Source organism: Acomys minous (genome assembly GCF_964271855.1).
Source record: "Acomys minous genome assembly, chromosome: 7".
Taxonomy (NCBI): domain Eukaryota; kingdom Metazoa; phylum Chordata; class Mammalia; order Rodentia; family Muridae; genus Acomys; species Acomys minous.
The window spans coordinates 89,850,129-89,870,779 of record NC_140488.1 but is presented as its reverse complement, the minus strand read 5'-3'; the positions used below and the strand labels follow the sequence as shown (position 1 = coordinate 89,870,779).

Sequence of the window (20,651 nt, the reverse complement as noted above, 5' to 3'; positions counted from 1 at the left end):
GGGAATGCAAACTAGTACAACCACTTTGGAAATCTATCTGGTGCTATCTCAGAAAAATGGGACTAGGGCTTCCTCAAGACCCAGCTATTCCACTCCTTGAATATACCCAGAAGATGCTCCAGCACACAACAAGAAAATCTGCTCAACCATGTTCATAGCAGCCTTATTCATAATAGCCAGAACATGCTCAACATCTTTACTCATTAGAGAAATGCAATTCAAAACGTCTCTGAGATTCCATCTTATACCCATCAGAATGGCTAAGATCAAAAATTCAGGCGACACCACATGCTGGTGAGGATGTGGAGAAAGGGAGACGCTCCTTCATTGCTGATGGGAATGCAAACTTGTACAACCACTTTGTAAATCTATGTGGCACTTTCTTAGATTTACTTTTAAACTGAGTACTCAACATCGCATTACTCAGGTCCAACTTCATTTATCAACAACTTTAACACTAAATTTAACATATTAACATATTACTTGAAGTTTATTTTGACTGTATAATATAAACTTAGTTATAACTTTTAATTTTTTATTTTACAATATAGATGAAAGAGAAGATGTTCAAAAGAAAACATTCACAAAATGGATAAATGCACAATTTTCTAAGGTAAGAATATTTCTTTTAAAATGAAGTATATTTTGCACTTTTGGAATGGATTTTAGAACTATATATTGTAAGTGATGATATTATTTTTTTTATCTGTTATTTTAATTTTGCCTCTTCAAATCCATAAATGTTATATTGTGCTTTGATTCAGAGCATATGATAAAGAGGTGCATCAGAAAATAAGATCTCAAAGTTTATGTTTTTGCTATTACAAAATGCTTTTAGGTATCATTATGGTATTTAAAACCAAAACATTGCAAACTAAACCTGAACATGTAGGAGGAGATAGATGGTCTGAGTTTGTACTGGCATTTTAGAATTTTTTTGTTACTGAATTAATAGTTAATAAAATCCTATCACAGAACCTAAAAAATTCAGAAACTAGAATATTTAGTTTTGAAGACAAGATTTTTCAACTAAGTAAAATGCAGCCATAATATTAAACAATAACATAACAATGCAGTAAAATAGTAAATTAAACTAACTAAAATGAATTTATAAATATTCAAATATGATTCATAATTCTTAGAATATTTCCAAGATGGCTATACATGGCTTATTTAATATATCTACCGGCATTACAAACATTTATTAATTTATGAAACAGACAATACATAGGTTTTTAAATAAATATTTATATATTATCACAGTTATAAATATATTTTCTGGAATTAAGAGGCAACATAAGTACTCCAAATCTTTGGAGCAGCAGAGTCTTCTTTTTTCCCAGAGTCTCACACTATACTAGACCTAAAGCACACTATGTAATGAAGATTGGCCTCAAGCTCAATATGAGTGCCTCAGCTTTATGAGTGCTGAGATTACTAGAATGAGTCAGCACTTGTGAACTGGAGAGTGATTGTTCTAATGTGTGTCAACTATGGACAATTTCATTCTCCAAGGGTGGATTCATTATCAAAATATAAATGTGCCCACTCTTACCACTCTGATATTCTGAAGTGTCTTTTATCATAATTGACCTATTATCATACAGGACAAAGTCTGATATATCATCTTCTACCAGTAAATTCTTAGTACTGCCTTAGGCAATTAAACACACCATTCCCTGCTTTTAAGAAAGTCCATATTTTAAAAGTCAAAGAATAGTCTAGTACAAGTGTCTAGCATCCCCAAATTTGACCTACACTTACTTCATTTTTATTATAAATATTCCCCAAATCTGTTAAGTTGGATCAGAAGAGCCATTAGTAATTATAAAACCGAAGCCCTATTACTAATAGTAAGAATCATTTTTGCAAACAAAATAGAAAACTTGTTCAGGAGTAAAATGAGAACTTTAAAGGTATTTTTATATTACAATATATTTTTGCTAAAACCTCATATAAGAGGCTACTTTAGCCACTTTTGAAGTTAATGAAAATGAAGAGACAAAAAGTTAACAGTAATTTTGCAATGTAAATTATCTACATATACATACATTCATTTTATATACACATATATAAAAGAATCTGATGCACATTTGTTTCATTAATGGATTTCAGCAGAAATATAGCCTTGTAGGTTATTCAAAATTAATTGAAGTTGAATCCTATGTTCTCATTTAATAGATATGATCATTTGTATGATATTAACTAAGTGCTAATAGAGTAAACTTAGGCACACCATATAAGTGATTTGAACATTTTGCTTTTAGCCTAGAAGGAAACATTTCTTTAAAAACAGCTAAAATGTTAGCCTATTGAAGAAAGGAATGCACATTTATCTGTAATCTTGGTATTCATTACCAATATAACTAAATTAATGGCCAAATATTATTGCTTAGTGATACAGATAATTAGCTATATGTTAAATTAAAGCAAAATAAGAAGTGAAATTCTTAATGGAAAGTTAAGCTGAATATTTTGAAAACAACAAAAAAGAAAAAGCAATACAATGTACACCAGAAGAAAGGTTTTCAGTGAGGCATGCAAGTACATTTATAGGATATTTATAAATTTTAGAGTCATAGCAATGTATGTTACTTTATAAAACCACTGACAGGCTGTTTTTGTAGAAATGCATGCGGTTAAATATATCCTTATCATTTAGGTGTCACTAGAAGCCAGATATGTGTTTGGAGTAAATCTCACCAATTTTTCACTTTCTCAGTACCGTTTTATACTAAGCCCTATCTCTTTTTCTAAATAGCTCTTCTATTAACCTTCAATTCCAAAAATTTCTACTAGAGTGTGATTTATCATAACTATTCTATATAGATAAGCAAACAATATTTATCTTAACACAAGCACAAAGCTATTTCAAAAGAAGATTAATTCAAGGTAACTATTCTTTCCATGTAATTTTTAGATTTAATTTGTAAGTTTGACATGTGGCTTTAATTTGACCAACAACATCTAGGAATATTTAATTCCTTTCGCTTATGAATAGACAGCACATTCATTTCTTTATTGCCTACAGAGAGAGATGTATACACCAAAAAGCTACAGCTCATCCTATCAAGATAACAACATGGTGAATTAGCAGTCACTGATTTAACATGGTTTCTATAATGATGCTTCGTGATTTCCCTTCTAGTCCAAATGAAGAATATGACACTATTAAAAATAACACTAAGATTGTGAGTCTTTGCATGTAAGAAGGTTCAGCAGGTAAAAAAGCTTGTTGCCCAAAGGAAGGAGCATAACACAATGCATTCAGTCCCCAGAGCCCAAATGAGAACTGAACTTGATGACTGACCTCCAGTTTGTATGTATCACATGATCCCTCGACAAGAAATATTTAAAAATTAAATTTAAATTATCAATCTATAAAACATGCTTTTTCACATAACTCGATGTGATAAGGGAAAATATCCACAACTGATTTTGAAGAGAAAATAAAACATTAAATTTAAACTTTATGAGCCGTATATTCTTCATAAGTTCACATTAAATTATAATAAAACATGTCCTAAGAAACTGTAAATAATAAGCATAAATAATAAAGCATTTTATTCTTACTGAAGAAATGTTTTCAATTCAAAGAATTACATTTATGTAATGTATGTGTTGATCTCTCCCAGGTATTTACTTGTTTTCATTGCTGTCATCTTGTCCTCTTGAGAATATGACATTTAAGTTGTAATTACTGTGCTCATAGTTTTGTTATGCTAATGAAATAAGAAGGAATTTTAATTCTATATCGTAGTGTGTAGTGAATCCTATCTCTTTGTTTCCTTAAGGATTGCTTTCTACAGCAGCTCGTATCTCCCCTACTCAATCTGATAGCATTTTGCATTATTTTCCTTGCTTCCATTACTAACAGAATTCACCATAGTACAAATAGTGTCCTCTTATCCCTTTTTTTTCTCCTAGCAAAATCCTTAAGGCCAAGTGATAGTATCTGTATATAAACTATCTGGTCCACATTCAATATCTAGCTTGGGAACAAGTTTTTAATGATTAAAAACCATGTCCTTGGTGTCTGTCCTCTTACATTTAGCAGGGATTTTTTAAAATAACACATCACATTAAGTCATCATATCTCTCCCTTGTCTGACTGCCCTGACAGCCTGACTTTCTTTGTTTACATTTAGAAAATTTGTATCAGTTCCTTAGACTTGTACTGCTGTGACCCTTGACATCCTGACATGACATTCAAAATGTTTCAGAGTTTGGAAACAGGGCTTGTGTGATGCATGCCTTTAATCCCAGCACTTGGGAGACAGAGGCAGGTGGATTGCTGTTAGTTCGAGGCCAGCCTGGTCTACAAAGTGAATCCAGAACAGCCAAGACTACATAGAGAAACTCTGTCTTGAAAAACCAAAAAAAGAAAAAATGTTTCAGAGTTTGAAGATTATTCCAATTTGAATTTTCAGATGTGAAATTTTCAACCAGTTAAGTCCATAAAATCATTCCAGAATATTAAAAATTGAGAACTTTTTAATCCTTTTGATCCTAAACATTTTAGTAATGGAGAATGAAACTGCCTGAATTCAGATTTTTCACAGCCAGCATTTTGAATGGGGGAGATTTTTAGGTCTTTGCTCATTTATTTAACATGGTTTTACAAATTTTCTTGATATGAAATAGGTAAAATAGAATAGTTATATATGTTTTATTATACTGTTATCCTCTGTATCCCAATCCATGACTTTATTGTTTAATGTATATTGGCCAAACACTATTTAAGTGTGAATAATTTCAAAATCTATAATCAGTAAATTTGTATGTAAGTACTATATATGATACCTGTTAGGTCCAAATAACAATGTTGCTGATAATGTCCTTAAACAATGACCTGAGAGTAATACAAGCACGACTCGAATTGGATAAACAAAAGGATTGTAATGGGATAAAGAGAAGCCTAAATTTAGAATTCCTCAGGAATCTTTCAAGGCTGGTTTCTGCTTGAGAGGAAAAGCACTGCTTCTCTTTTGTGCTCCCAACACTCAGTTTTGTGGGGCAATGGTATCTAGTTCAAGATTAATCCTAACAGCCTGCTTCAGCTCAAAGAGCCCCACCTTGTCATATAACATCCTCTCACTTCCCTCCTCCAGAGAAATGTTTATTTTTTCCAAACCAGAGTGGCCAAGTTCAGTGGTTTTATTGCATCCTCGCTTATGATACCTATGCTAGCAAAATTACTAGGGCAGAATTGGTGTGCCATGGAATGATCACCAAAGATATAAACTAGGTTCTGTGTCCCTAACTTCCTGTTTCTTCTTATTCTTTATTTTTGAGAAAAATACGATACAAGGTATTATTTCAATCCTCTTGTATCTGTTGAGGCTTGCATTCAGATCATTAGAGAGGATGCAGGATACCAAAGTGTGTACCTTGCTTTGATAGTATTTGAATTTGGTCAAATGTTTTATCGTAAACAGTGTGGGTATAAAAAGGAGACATTGTGAGAATTTAGAAAATATTATTTCTGAATAGCTCTATATAAATGATTTTGAGCTTTCTGTTTTTTATTGTTAACTTGTCCAATAACCTAATGAGATGAATACTCAAGCAAAACCATAAGTTTAGGTGGCATGTTCAAGATAAACAGATGAAAAGAAGTTCAAACTCATGAAATCCATGATACTTCCATATCTTCTATTTTTCTAATAACTTCTGTACCTATAGAATGTATTTTTCTTAGGAGGCATTTCAAAAAGACTAAGACCCATGAAAAATGATAAAGGCACTGAAAACTTTTTTCATTAAAAATTTTTAATTATGTTTCTTTTTAACATATACACTTATATTATTACACATGAATAAAATAAACTACATACAGCACACTCATGTATTTAAGTTTTATTTCTTCTCAAATATGTGATGCAGTTGAAGAACAGATAGTTTAGACTTTTAGTTAAGCTCAGTAGGTTAGGGGTAAAGATGTTTTTAGATCAAGATAGATGTTTTAAGTTAATAGAGATGAGATATGATAGATATTGATCTTCATTTCAGAAATTTAGACCCAACAAGATAGGAAAGATGTTTACTTCAAGTTTGCCAGATACAAATAGCCAAATAATTGAAAACTCTTTAAGGAAGATATTAGAATCTTGTAACAGCCACTTCAACATAATTTTCCATATTCAATCTCATATAGATGCAAATAGTACTCATATAGCTTTTCTTTTGTCTGTGTGTTTAAATTGTATTGTATTGAAATTAATATTAATATAACAATATTACTATATTTAAATGAAAAATTTTTGTGAGTGAAGCAATGTAGTTTTTACTTAAATAATTAAAACCAAATATTTTATTGTGAATATCAAAATTAATTTCTATTAATCATCAGTAAGCAATTGTATGTAAATTTTTTATTAATTAATATAAAAGTTTTATGATAAATTCAAAATTGGGCTTTACATGTGTAGACTCTGAGACTGCTATACTTGCTATTAAGGAAAACTGTAGAATGTGCTTAGATTTTGAACCAAAATAGTGTGCTAATGGTTCAGCTCACTAAAAACCTTTCCCTTGAGTACATTCCTAAATTTCGGTTTTGTAAAGCAAACAAAAAAGAGAGAATTCCATCCAGTGAATGAAAAGAAAGTGGGATTTTGATAGGTCTAACTGTTTTCATTGAAAGGCTAATCTTTCTTAGAAATATTTTGTAACTCACTGTTACTGTGATCTCAAAACTTCAGTTAATTTTAAAAATGGGTGTATATTTTACTTTGTATGTTCTGTGTTCTGAAGTACCTTAATATAGATTTGAAATTGCCGGTTGCTCTTTCTGTATAGTACAGAGTAGTATCAGTGGTAAGCCCATTTAACTTGAGAATGTAATTATCTACCAATTAGCAATATTGTTGTCAACAAAATAGAAAAAAGGACACATTACTTATAATTGATGGGTAATGTATTATTTATCATATTTATTCTGCCTTGGGGCCATATGTAACTTTCTTACAGAGAAACATAAATTGAGAGATGTTGGAGATGGCTCAATGGGTAAAAGTGCTTCATGCCAAGCTTGATGACCAGAGCTTAATATACATATCCAAGATATAAAAGGAGAGAAGTAATTATATCAAGTAGTCTCTTTCCATTCTACATATATGCCTGTGGCATATGTGTACTCAAACACATACACATTAAATAAACATATGTGAACACATAATAAATAAACATTTGAATTTTTGAAAGAAAATACAAATTTATCCTTGGGATTTATTTTCATTTTGGATGGTATAGTTAGAATTCATGTACTATCTCACCAGAATTATATTGCTGCTAAAATAATCTTTCAATTGAGTACCAATTATGTATGTCTGGCATAATATCCTGCAGTGGTGAAGGTATAATATACGATAGGTTTTCTATAAAAGATTATCATCAAACACATCAGTTAATTCTATAAAAAATAGTTAAAATAGTAGCTGACTTTTGATATGATTGAAGCACAGTGGGGACACACATGAATTGCTTAAAGAGGATGATAGCTTTAGAAAAGAAAGTGGTCCTTAGTTTGACATTTTACATGCAGAAGCAGGGCTAAGAAAAATGAAGACAGATGAAAATTGATGCAGAAATGTAGTTAAAATGTTAGATATTCACATTCATGTTGATGAAGATGATCTAAGTATTTCATTGTCAAGTTTGTAAGGCCAACAATTATGTATCATTTTAAGTGTATTTTTTTCTTTTTTTAAAAGTGTATTATTTTTCAAAGTATGGTAATAAACAAAATTTCTAAATAAATAATCATGGGTGGAGTAATGATACTGTCTTTTCACCATTAATCTTTCATAAAAAGTTTACTCTGAAGCATACAGTTTCCATTTAAGAAATATGTGTATATATGTACAATGAAACGGCAAGTGAATTAAATTTGCTCCATACAGATATTTGATGAAATAGTCACCTCACAATAATACAACATACAAATTATTCTAAGAGTAATTTTACAGTGAGGATTTCTGGAGTTAAAAGACAGAATTTTCTATTCAAGTGTGATACAAAACCTTGAAATTTGCATTTCTAAAAGATTTCTAGATGATTCTGATGGTGTATTTCCAAGAACCATGCTTTGAAAACCAGTCATAAAATATGAGTTATTTAACCAGCTCTCCAGAATATGTTTGAAGAAATGCCACTGAGAAACTAGTGAGTCCTTAGCAGGGAATAAATGAATTTTCCTTCTGTTTCTTGTCAGCTGAAAACCACTACAATACTTTTAATCTCATGTCTGTTTTGTTGTTTTATTTTCCATGAGTACATAGAAAATGAGTAAAGAAATTAAAATACTTATGTTCAAAGTCTGGAAAGTAGTCACCTTACAAATATTGACTGAATATTATATTGTAATTATATAATTTTTGTCATTTTTGCATAATTTCATCAGAATAATTTCATCAGAAGAATTTATTGACATTCTGAGGTTCTTCCAGTGTGCTCTGCTTAATGAGTAGTTTATTGTCATTATATTTAGCATTGTGATGATTTCATTGACTTCTCAGATGTTTTCTTAAATTGTGATCATGTTAGGCTGAGCCATAATCTATAGATGTAAGTTCATCCATAGAAATGCCTCACAATGCAGATTGAGGACAGGTTTGTAAAGATTCTGGTAGCAAAAGTCCTATGATGTTCGAAGAATGGCTTTGTTTATTCTTGTATTAATTTAAATTACATTTCACTATCCAAATTATGTGTGCTGAGAAAAATAATAGAAATGTGACTAATTGATGAAAGGAGACTAGTAGATTCCTTAATTAGAAATGTGAGTAAATTAATTCCAAGTTTTATTATTAGTTAACTTTTAATGGGAACAAATGAGTGTTGTTTTCTTTTATGAAGAAAACCAATATTTTCAATTTATATGAGTCATCAAGGGTATGTTTTGTAAGAATTGATTCTATTATCAAAATTACTAATATCTATTATGCCAGACAATGTATAAATACTTTAAATATGCATGAAGCTGTTATCTTTCATAAATAATTATTTATGTTTAAGAAACATGTTTTTCTGGGTTAAGTGGCATATGCCTTCAATACCAACCCTTGGGAGAAAGAAGCAGGTATAAATTTATGATTTTGAGGTCAATCTGATCTTTCTAGGATGTTCCAATCCAGTCAGAGGTAGGGAGTGAGACTCTGTTTTTTAAAAAAAAGGAGAAAACATAGTTTAACATAAATATACAAAATCTATACAATATATCTGCTATATTTCAGATGCTCTAATGTTTTTTTATCTATTTAAGAAAAGTTTTCATACAATATGTTTTGATCATGTCTTCCCCTTCCTCTAGTTCCTCCCAGATCCTTCCCAATTACTCAGTTTTATGTTCCTTCTTACCTTTCTCTCTTAAACCAAATGAAACAAACAAAAAGTTAAAAGAAACACGAACCAATAATCTTTCTCTCACACACAAAACCACAAAAATGAAAATTAATATAAACAAAAGACAAAAAATGATGAAAAATCAGGATATCAAGGAGGTGGGCCAAAACAATGAGACAATTCTATTTAAAAAATACTATTGAGCTCTTTTTGTGATAGGCAACTTCTTCTGAACATGGTGTTTGAGCTGACATATCATTTGGTTATTATACCCATTGGTAAAATCTATGTTTTGTTGTTGTTTACTAGTGGATATCAATTGCAGATAGCTTTATGTTTGGGCTAAGAACCTGAGTCTATTTCCCATTTTCAATGCTGGTACCCAGTGTAGCTTGAATATTTTTAGGTCTTGTGTGTGCTGTCACAGTCTCTGTGAGCTCATATGTGTATCAGTCTTGTAGTGTCTGGAAGACCTTGTTTCCTCAGTGTCTTTCATGACCTCTATCTCTTACAGGCTTTTTTGCCTTCTCTTCCATATAGATTCCTGAACTTAGAAGAGAAAGCTTTGATAGTCATCTTATTTAGGACTGAGTGCTCCCGAGTCTCTCACTTTCTTCATATTTTTCAGTTATGGATCTCTGTGTTACTTCCCATTTACTAATAGAAAACACTTTTTTGATAAGGGCTAACAGAGGTCCTGGATTATGAATATAGTAGCATTTCATTAGAGGTCATTTTTCTGCTATGTTTCTTAAGCAAAACAGTTCTCTATCTGTGGATCATAACCTCTTACGGATTGACTGACCCTTTCAAAGCAGTTGCCTAAAGCTGTCAAAACCACAAAGATTTACATTACAATTCTTAATAGTAACAAAACTACAGTTATGAAATAACACTGAAAATAATTGTATGGTTAGGGCTACTACAACATGAACTGTATTAAAGAATCACAACCTTATGAGGGTTAAGCAGAACCACTGCTTTAGCAGAATAGTAGTATAAGATTTTCCTTTATTCCCCTATGTCCATGAGCTGTCTAGGTCAAGTGCTTTGCCACTTCTATAGCATTAAGGAAAGTTCTATCTCATGGATGGGCCTTAAATACAATCAGAAAGCATATGATAGTGGGTTTTTTCGAGGCCTCAGGCTCCTCAAATAATGAATCAATGAGACTCAAGGTATTTTTACAAATACCTTTACTATATATATAGGCTCTTCTCTGACGAGCTCATAACTTAAAATAACTAAATACACTTATTTACATTTTGCCATGTGGCTGGTTAACTCTGCTCAGTACCATGCTTCTGTCCTCACATCTTGTTAGGGTGAATCTCCTGAGCCTGGTTCTATCCCAGAATCCTTTCTGCCTTCCAAATGTCCCACTTTCTATTTCCTGCCTCAGTTATAGGCCAACAGCATTTTTTTATTGACAGGTGTTGCATCCATATATTCTTTGGATATATGGCTATATATTCAAATAGCATTTATGACACTACTGTAACCAGTATATCTTGCAGGCAGGTCAATGATGAGACATATTGATGATTAATTTCCTCCTGCTTCTCCAGTAGTTTACATGATTGTTAGCCAGCAGTAGTGAACCTTTTAAATTATTTTAATGGTTTAATAATTTCATATATGTTATATTTTTGTTCTTGTTAAGCCTACTCACTATTCCATACTTTCCAATCCCTCACCTATTCTTACTATCTCTATTCCCTCGAAATTTTGTCTGTTTTTTTAAACTCACTGACTACTGACAGTATGGGCATGAGTATAGGGCCATCTACTCAAACATGGGAGTTAACATAACTGTTAAAACTTGAAGTCACATCAATCATGGGGTACTTTGACCTCAGCAAACAATTGGATATTATGTGTCAACTTGTTTATTTTCTTTTTCTTTTTTTAATTTTTTATTAATTTATTCTTGTTACATCTCAATGGTTATCCCATTCCTTGTATCCTCCCATTCTTCCCTCCCTCCCATTTTCCCCTTACTCCCCTCCCCTATGACTGTGACTGAGGGGGATTACCTCCCCCTGTATATGCTCATAGGGTATCAAGTCTCTTTTGGTAACCTGCTGTCCTTCCTCTGAGTGCCACCAGGTCTCCCCCTCCAGGGGACATGGTCAAATGTGAGGCACCAGAGAGAAGCATGGGAGAATGGCAAAGTAGAAGGATCCAGAGGGTCCTAGAAACCTACAAGTAGAACATTATGATAGGCAGATTTGGGCCCAGGGGTCCCGCTCAAACTAAGGCACCAGCCAAGGACAATTACAGGCTGTAAACTTTAAACCCCTACCCAGATCTAACCAATGGACAGGACATTCTCCACAGTAGAGTGGAGAGTGGGATATGACTTTCAACTTGTTTATTTTCAATCTCTGTAATCAGAAAATGGAGTTTTAGAAGGTGATGCATCCTAAGAAAAAATACAAATCAGGGTTAAAGTAGAATAACAATAGAATATGGGAGAAATATTACAAACAATAAGTTGTTAGGTAATATAGTATGTTCTCAAAGGCATCAGTGGAGAAAATATTTGAAAATAATCCTGAATTAAGGGTAAATAGTGTGTTTTGGCTGTGTTTTAGAGAACAGTGTTTCAGGCAAGAGGGAGAATATGTACAAAGTACCTGAAGTGTAATATATTTTCAAAAGAAAGCAAAGTAGTCAGATCAGAGTGCATAGATGGAAGCAATAAGTTACACAATGAAACAGCTAACTGAAGAATGAATAATGGCCTAGAAATATACATTATGAGATGGTAGGATATTTTTAATAGTCTTATCAGAAACAATATAATTTAGAACTAATGATGCTATGGTATAAATAGATATACAAGTTGGGAGTTGTGTAGTAGTTCATGCAAGTGTGTACAGTTAGGATTGTGTTGACATCCATTGGATTAGGGATAATGGGTAATATTTTGAATTCATTTTTATAGAAGAAACAATATTTGTTAATGGACTTGATATTTAGATTGATTTGAGGATAAAGATAGTTTTTAACTTGAGCAAAAGAATGGAATAGGTGAAGAGGAGCTCAGTTCTGATGCAACTTGATGTGCTGTGGTGGGTTGGTGGGGGGGATCCCATTTCTGAGGACAAGGAAGGGGGCACAGGGAGAAGAGGGTAGATAGCAGTGACCTGGAGGAGAGGAGGGAATGGGCTACAAATAGGATGTAAAGTGAATATATAAATTAAAAATAAATTTAAAAAGAATGGGATACGTACTTCCTAGGAAAAGAAAAATAATATAGAAGTAGGTTTATTTTTAAATATACCAGTATAATTAATTTCTGTAAAATATTTATAGTATGTTTCAGTGGTATGAGGATTAATTTTCAACTCATGTAACTTATGATCAGAAGAAAAATAAACTTATATCTACTGTGAAAAAATAAGAGAAAATATAAGCATCCTTTATATTGTATGTAAATGTATGTCTAACTAGTAAATTGCATTGGAGTTAGTGTGATTTTTGCTTCTATTACTGTCTTCTAATATCAGTGTACATAAATCTATGAAATTTACTTCTTTAAGTTTGTTATTATGCAATTCATATCAATTAAATTATAACCCTTGTTTCAGTAACTTTTTTGGCTTTTGAATACCTTGAAATTTTGAGCTGTGATATCACTTTACACTCTTCCTAAAGCATATGTTCTAGTGTATAAGAACACTTACCAAGACCAAAAGGCTTATCTTCCATCTCTATTTTTCTTCTTTTTTATACATGACTTTCACCTAGAATCTCAGATTGGGCTGAACACAAAACATACTTAAAAATGATGCATGGATTCTCCTTTTAATATGCCCACTAAAAAAATGGTCAAGTATTAGCTGAAAGCTGTGAAGCTTAGAGGATAGAAATATATTGGATTGATTAAAAACAATCAGGTTGTGTTACTCTTAGGGGGAAATGGACTAATAATGGGTCAGATTTTTGCAAAGAATGTCTTGGGATACTGGGTAGATATGGATATATAGATGGAAATAGGAACAGAAGTAGGAAAGAGAAATACATGTTTGGAGGAATTGATCTCTGTGATTTTTGTACATTGACATTTTGATTTTCATGTGGTTATTAGACATTCGGAGACATAAGATAGACTGGTGTTTAATTCTCTATTCATCTTTCAATGTATGTGAACATGGACAAGTTCCAATTTCTTTCTGGGCTTCAACTTTCTTATCAAATATTTATTTGCAAGACTAAAAGATATTCTGCTTGTACCACACATAAAATTATGCCTAGCACATGGTAAACATTCAATTAATGGTGGTTATTATTTTAATGTGGGCAAAAGAACTAGCACTCCTCTCAGAAGAGTGCTTCAGGCTGCTGTTTCTTTCTCTTCATTATTCTGAGTGGAGTTTTTACTTAACCAATGTTCTGCTTAAAGGCATATGGGAATCGGCAGAATTTTAACAAGCAATGTGTGGAAAACAATGTCTATCAGATTGGAAATTCAGATTTTTGTTATATTTAGTAGCATTAGTAGTCCAAATGAGAGAGAGAGAGAGAGAGAGAGAGAGAGAGAGAGAGAGAGAGAGAGAGAGAGGGAGGGAGGGAGGGAGGGAGGGAGGGAGGGAGGGAGGGAGGGAGGGAGGGAGGGAGAGAGAACGGAGAACGGAGAACGAACATGCAAGAAAAGTTCTGGGACACATAGGACCCAGGGAATGAAGATATTTAGAGTGGGTCAGAGGAAGAAATATCATGGCATAATTCCTTAAGAAGACAGGGATGGTTATCATCATCTCCGCTTTAAGGAGCTAAAAATAAGACAACAAATCAAGTCTGTTGTAGGAGCTCCAAAATGGTTGCTCTTGGGCCTCACACACAGCTTGTTCCTTTTCCAAAATCTCTCTTTAAGTCTCTCCCACATGCAATCGGCAGTGCTCTGGACCCTATGAGATATTTTTTTTGGCTTGTTCTCTGGAAAACAATCTCTTTCAGCATCTATAACAATGAACCAAAGGAGTGGATTTTGGCACTATCATATTGCAAAGTATTTTATTTTACTACTCATGTTTTTTGTAAATTTAAAAACTATTAGGTTGCAGTTTTTAGCACAGTTTTAGTTTTACGGCAAAATTGGGGGGATAGCAGAAGGAGAGCTTTCTTATGTACTTACATCCTCCATGTGTGCCTGGTCTCCCCCATTATCAATTCTGTGTAGAACATTTATCACAATTGGTGAATCTGCTGTTACGCATGATTACCTGAGTCTGGGGTTAGAATTAGGGATCATTGCTGTTGTACAATACATGGTCTTGGACAAATAATTAAGCCGATGAGCCTCTATTAATATATATCAGAGTAATTTCAATGCCATCCAATAGCTGTGTGCTCATTAATTCATCCTTCCTTTCTTCCAACCTTGTCACTAATGGACCTTCCACACTTTTATCTTCAAAGAACAGTATATATTTAGAATCTTCAAATATTTAAGCTTTCGGAGTTATTTGACTAGCATATATTTCAGGTTCTTCCATGTCTTTTTATAACTTGATAATTAGTTTCTTTTATAGTTTAATAATGTACCATTTCCAGGTGGTCCATGGTTTATTTATCTATTCACATGCTGAAGAACATCTTAGCTTTTTCCAATTTTTGATATATTAAATGAAACTTCTATAAATAATAAAGAGAGGAGTTGATACAAAGGTTTCATCTTCTTTGGCAAATGCACAAGAAATACAATGACTAGCTCCTCTGATAAGAGTCAGTTAACAATTTTGTTATGAAACCGCCAAATTTTCTCCTAAAGTGATCGAATCATTTTACATCCTGAGCAGCAACATAAAAGACATTTCAAATCCTTACCAGCATTTCATATTGTTAGTATTCTGGATACAGGCATTTTAATGGATATGTAATGGTATCTCATCACATGTTCATTTATCATGTCAGTATCTTCTCTCATGAGATTTTTGTTAAGGTCTTTCACCCATTTTCAATTGTATTATTCTCCTTTCATTCAATTATAAAAAATTGTTCATAGTCAGGCATGATGGCATATGCCTGAGTCTCAGCTGGTGGTTGGCTTTCTGTGAGTTCTAGGCCAGACTGGTTGACCTTGTGAGTTCTAGACTATACAAGGCTAGAGAGTAAGATCCTGTCTCAACACCCACACCCCCACACACTCACACATTCACAAATACACACACATACACACATGTCTATACACTCACACACATGCCTACACACTCATACATATGCCTACACACAATTATTTATTTATTCTTAATAAGAATTCTTTATGAGAGATTGAGAGATCTCATTTTGCAAATATTCTCTGTATTGCATAGCTTTGTACATATCCTTTTGACAAATTTCATATATAAAAAATTAATTTTAGTTAAGTCCATTTTATATCTCAGAAATCAAAATATCAAATTCAAGAATATCCTGAGAGTTTTATAGTTTTGCATTGTACATGTAGAAAAACATTAGTAAATATTCTTCAGAGATATAGATACAGTGGAAATGCATTCTGGTCTATAACAAGGAAATTAGTGTTTCACATAATTACTCTGGGAAGTAGAGTCATCACAAGCCATTTGTGAACTAGAAATCCTGGCATGATAGTTGGCCCTGTCTTGCTCCAAAGATGGAGAAGTCTCAGAAGATGATTTAATGCTCAGTTAAAGAACAAAATGACCAAGAGGTCATTGGTGTAAACCCGACAACAATATAGCCAAAAAACCTAAGGCATCAGAAAAAGAATTTTTCCCAGCTCTTAGGGGAGAAATAACAATTAGCCTTCCACTTTTGTTCTCACTTGGTTCCCAGATGATTGCATTAGACTGACCCACATAAAGGGAGGACATTCCCAACTTAATACAGTCAGACTCAAATACTGTTCATTGGTGGCAAGTCTGTGCCTCTAAGTATTTATTCCTTTAAAAAATTAATTTATTATAATTTATTCAGATTACGTCCGGCTTGCTATCCACCTTGCTTGTATCTTCCTATTTCCACCCTCTCTCCCTCTTCTGTCCTATTCCCCTCCTCTAGACCTCTAAACAGAAGATATCCTCTTCCTCATCTTAGGACCACAGCTTATTAGGTTTCATCACAATAGCCTGCTTCTCTATCTTCTATGTGCCACCCTGCCTCCCCACCAAAAGGAAGTGATAATCATCCTGAGTGAGGTAACCCAGACCCAGAAGACACATATGGTATAAATTCACTTATAATTGGATGTTAGCCCAATACAGATGTCCTCTGAGAGACTCCACCCAGAGGGGTATTGTGATAGATGCTTGGACTCAATGCTGGACTCTGGGTGAGACTGATATGGAAAAGTGAGGGTAGAGATTGAAGGAAGCAGGGGGTTCAGGAGTCCCACAAGGAAATCGTTAAGGCCAGTAGATCAGGACCCAAGGGCCCTGAACAAACTATTGCACCAACCAAGGACAATGCTTATAGTAAACCTAGACCCCCCTGTTCAGATCTTGCCAATGGACAGCTCATTCTCCACATTCATGTACAGAGTGGGAACTGCCTCTGACATGAATTTTTGTGGCCCTGATTTGATCACTTGCCCTTGGTGTGAAGTATTTTTTCCTTAATCCCACCAATCTGGCATCTAAAATTAACCATCCCAACGTCTGTGATTCATTTTCAGTTACTCTTTGTAAAAGGTACAAGATTTACATGTAGATTAATTTTCTTTTTGAGTAAGGATATCTAGTTGTTCAAACACAGTGCTTTTTGCCTAAGTCTGATGCTATTGTACCTTGGTCTAAGTACAGTTGGCTATTTATATGTCTATTACTTTACTTCCTATACTGGACCATTGATCTATTTATATGTCTTTTACCAACACTCCAGTTTCTTAAGTGCTTCATGGTAATATTTTAAGTTTACTACTCTCAGCCTTCTAGCTTTGTTTCCGTTCATTATTATGTGTGACACTCTAGGTCTTTTACCTCCTCTATAAACTTTAAAACAATGTGTAATGTGTTGGCCTGTTCATGGGACTGTGTTTATTTATTAATTTGAGGATAACATGTTGAAAGTAATGAGTCTACATTTCTTTAGAAATGAAACAAGGATCTGTTTATTTTCTTCTTTGATTTATTTTACTATAATCTTATAATTATCTCAGTCATGTATAATGTGTTATATTTGTATATAAATATGTCATTTGGAACATGCTATGGTAGCTTGTACTAATTTTTTTATTTCAAATTTCACATTTTTATTGCTGACATATAGGAAAGTGTTTTAAGTTATGCATATTAGCCTGTATCCTAAAACTGCTACAATACGTATTGATTTCATGATAAACTTTACTGTCAATCATTTTAAATTTTCTGTATACACAATCATGTCATCAGTTAAAAAAGACAATATACCATCTACTAACATTGGCATATGCATTCTTTTTTTCTCATTGTATTAAGTTTGAAAAGTCTTGGTGAAAGACAGCATTATTATTTTCTTCCTGATATTAGTGAGCGTATGTTGTGGTTAGTTTGGGTCAACTCAACACAAACTGTAGTCACATAGGAAGATGAACTTCAGCTGAGGGATTGCCTCTTTGAGATTATCCATGACCATGTTTATGGGACATTTTCTTGATTAGTGACTGATATGTGAGGGCCCTGGCACATTTTTGGTAGAAATTTTTGGAGTATATAAGAAAGCAGGCTGAACAAAGCTATTGGTACCAAGCCAGTAAGAATTCTGCCGTGGATTCTACATTGGTTCCTGCCTCCTGGTGACAATTTTGAGTTCTTATCTGACTTCCATCAATGATAAGGTATGACATATATTTTGAAATACATTCTTCCTTCCTCCCCCAAGTTACTTTTGGACAGTGTTTAATCACAACACTGGGAAAGTAAACTAGACCAGCACGCTTCTTTTTCCCCCCACATTTAATATGACATTAACTAGAATATCTGTTCAATATGCATGTATTTATCATATTGTTTGCAACTCTGCAGTCACCTTTCTCTGCTTTCTGAAGAGTTTTCAGTAATGTATGGCATTGTATTTAGTGCCGCTCTGTTTTAGAGGTGAATGGCAATTTGTTCATTCATTTGCCAGTTAATAAAAAGTTGTGTTCTTCCAATGTCAGAGTTGTTACAAATGCAGCAGGAGTGAAAATTTGCACTCAACTGTTAGAGAGAACTTGTATCTTCCCTTAAGTTCTTTGATTTTTTTTAATTCATTAGTCTTATTTTGACAATTTCCTACATGCATATAATTCATTCTGATTTAGTTTTTCCTCTTATATTCTCTTATCTTTCTCCTCTCCTTATCTCCCTCCCTCCTCCTTACAAGTACATTCCTTAGATTCATGTGACTTATTCATTTTGGGGACTCAATGATTATAACCCAGAATATGTTCATGATTTAATTTTATACCAGCAATTCCCCTTTGCTCTTGCATTGCACATTTTTCTAAGTTTTTTCTTTCTTATGAACTTTTGTGTTACTCTCAGGAACTATTTTCATGCTGTGTGTTATTCTTCAAATCATCTAGTAACCATAGCCTTTTGTTTACATTCAGCTGTAAAGTATTAATTTTTGACACAGAGAAGCATTTTTCCCATTTAAGAAAGATACCATGATAAATATGAACAAGTTACCACTTTTATTTAGCATATGATGCTTTGCATTATAGTTCAGTCTAAAAGCTATCATGTTACTGAATGGCTACATATGAAATATTTTATATTAAAGATGAGAAAGAGTATTAATACTCTATTTATATTTGTGTTTACATAATATTGTGCAGAGATACTAGCTATAACAACCTTGCAAAGTACAGTTATTCTATAGAAGATTATTGCAGACAGGAGTAGGAGTATCCTGAGCTTCAGGTATTGTTCCTTACCTAAGACTAAAGAAATCCTAACATTAAAAAGATACACATAAGTAGAAATTAATACCAGTAAAAACAGCTTAGCAAATTAGTAGAATACAGAATTTCCCATGAAAAATAAAGAAGTTTCTTAGGTATAATTTATAATGAGCATGAAGAAATTAATTAGTAGGGGAATATACTCACAGAACAACAGACACAAGAATTTCAGAAGAATTTTTATTTTCTACAGCTTGTGTATATGTGTGTAATATATCTCTGTGAGTGAATGTGTGTGTTTGCATGTGTACGCATATGTATTTCAAGGTCAGAGGTCAACATGAGGTTTCTTCTTTTATCATTCTTCAGTTTGATTGTTTGTTTGTTAGTTTGTTTGTTTATGAGACAGAGTCATTTGTTGAATCTGAAGCCTATGGATTCTGCTATACTTTCTGGTCAATGAGGTTTAGCTATTTGTCTCTGATTCTCTCCCACCTGCAGACTAGCACAAGAGATGCAGATATGTGCCACGACTCTTCATTTTTATTTCGGTTCTAGAAATCTAAACTTAAGTTGTTCTGATTGCATGGCTCTCTTACATACAATGGATCTTGGGTTGGGCCAGGCATTGGTTTGATATTCCCTCAGCCTCTCCTCTATCTGCTCTATCTTTATTCCCGCACACCTTCTAAGCAGGATAAATTTTGAGTCAAAGTTTTCATGGGTAGGTTGCTGTTCCCCTCCCTCCACTAGGAGTCTTGCCTATTTAGAGGGTGTCCTCTGCAGTCTCTATGATTCATGCTACTAGGAGTCTTAGCTAGAGTCACCCCCATATCTGCTCAGAACTCTACCCTGTCATAGGTCTACAACTTGTCACATCCACTGCCCATAGTTTCTCTTCTCTCTGCAGGCCATCTGTCCCACTCCCACATCCACTCTCCCCAGATCTGATATTCACCCTCATTTCTCTCCCCACACCCTCTCCTAACTGGTTTCCTTTCTTATACCATTTTTTCTGTTTATTTTATTTCCTGAAAATAACCTATATGCCACCCAACCAAAGAATGAAAAAAGAAACTGTGGTACATTTACACAATGGAATATTACTCAGCTACAAAAACAAGGAAATAATGAAATGTTCAGGCAAATAGATGGAACTAGAAAATATCATCCTGAGTGAAGTAATCCAGACCCAGAAAGACACACATGCTATCTACTCACGTATAAGTAGATTTTAGCCATATAGTACAGGAGAAACATACTACTATTCACAGACCCAAAGAAGATAAGTAACATAGAATAGAGAGGAGACAAATCCTGAAAGAAAATGAATGCATCTTCTAGGGGAGTAATCAAGTTCCAATAGCATCTTTGTTTTGGGCTGGGATTTCATGCCCCATTCCCATGTTGGGATTTTTTTTTCTACTTATTGCCTTTTCAGGTCTGAATGTGTGATGTCATAACCACTGTGCGT

At 33.4% G+C, this 20,651-nt stretch overlaps 1 protein-coding gene across 10 annotated transcripts in view; it reads left to right on the top strand.

Moving 5' to 3' along the window:
- The window catches only part of DMD (dystrophin), a gene marked incomplete at its 3' end in the record, with an annotated part of 2,106,393 nt that overhangs the window by 301,757 nt on the left and 1,783,985 nt on the right, over positions 1 to 20,651 (top strand). For all 10 annotated transcript variants that reach the window (XM_084788839.1, XM_084788837.1, XM_084788840.1 and 7 more), the window contains one exon: positions 552 to 613. In XM_084788839.1, the coding sequence (XP_084644965.1) occupies positions 552 to 613 (62 nt within the window). Of the gene's footprint in view, positions 1 to 551; positions 614 to 20,651 lie in introns of those variants that run through there.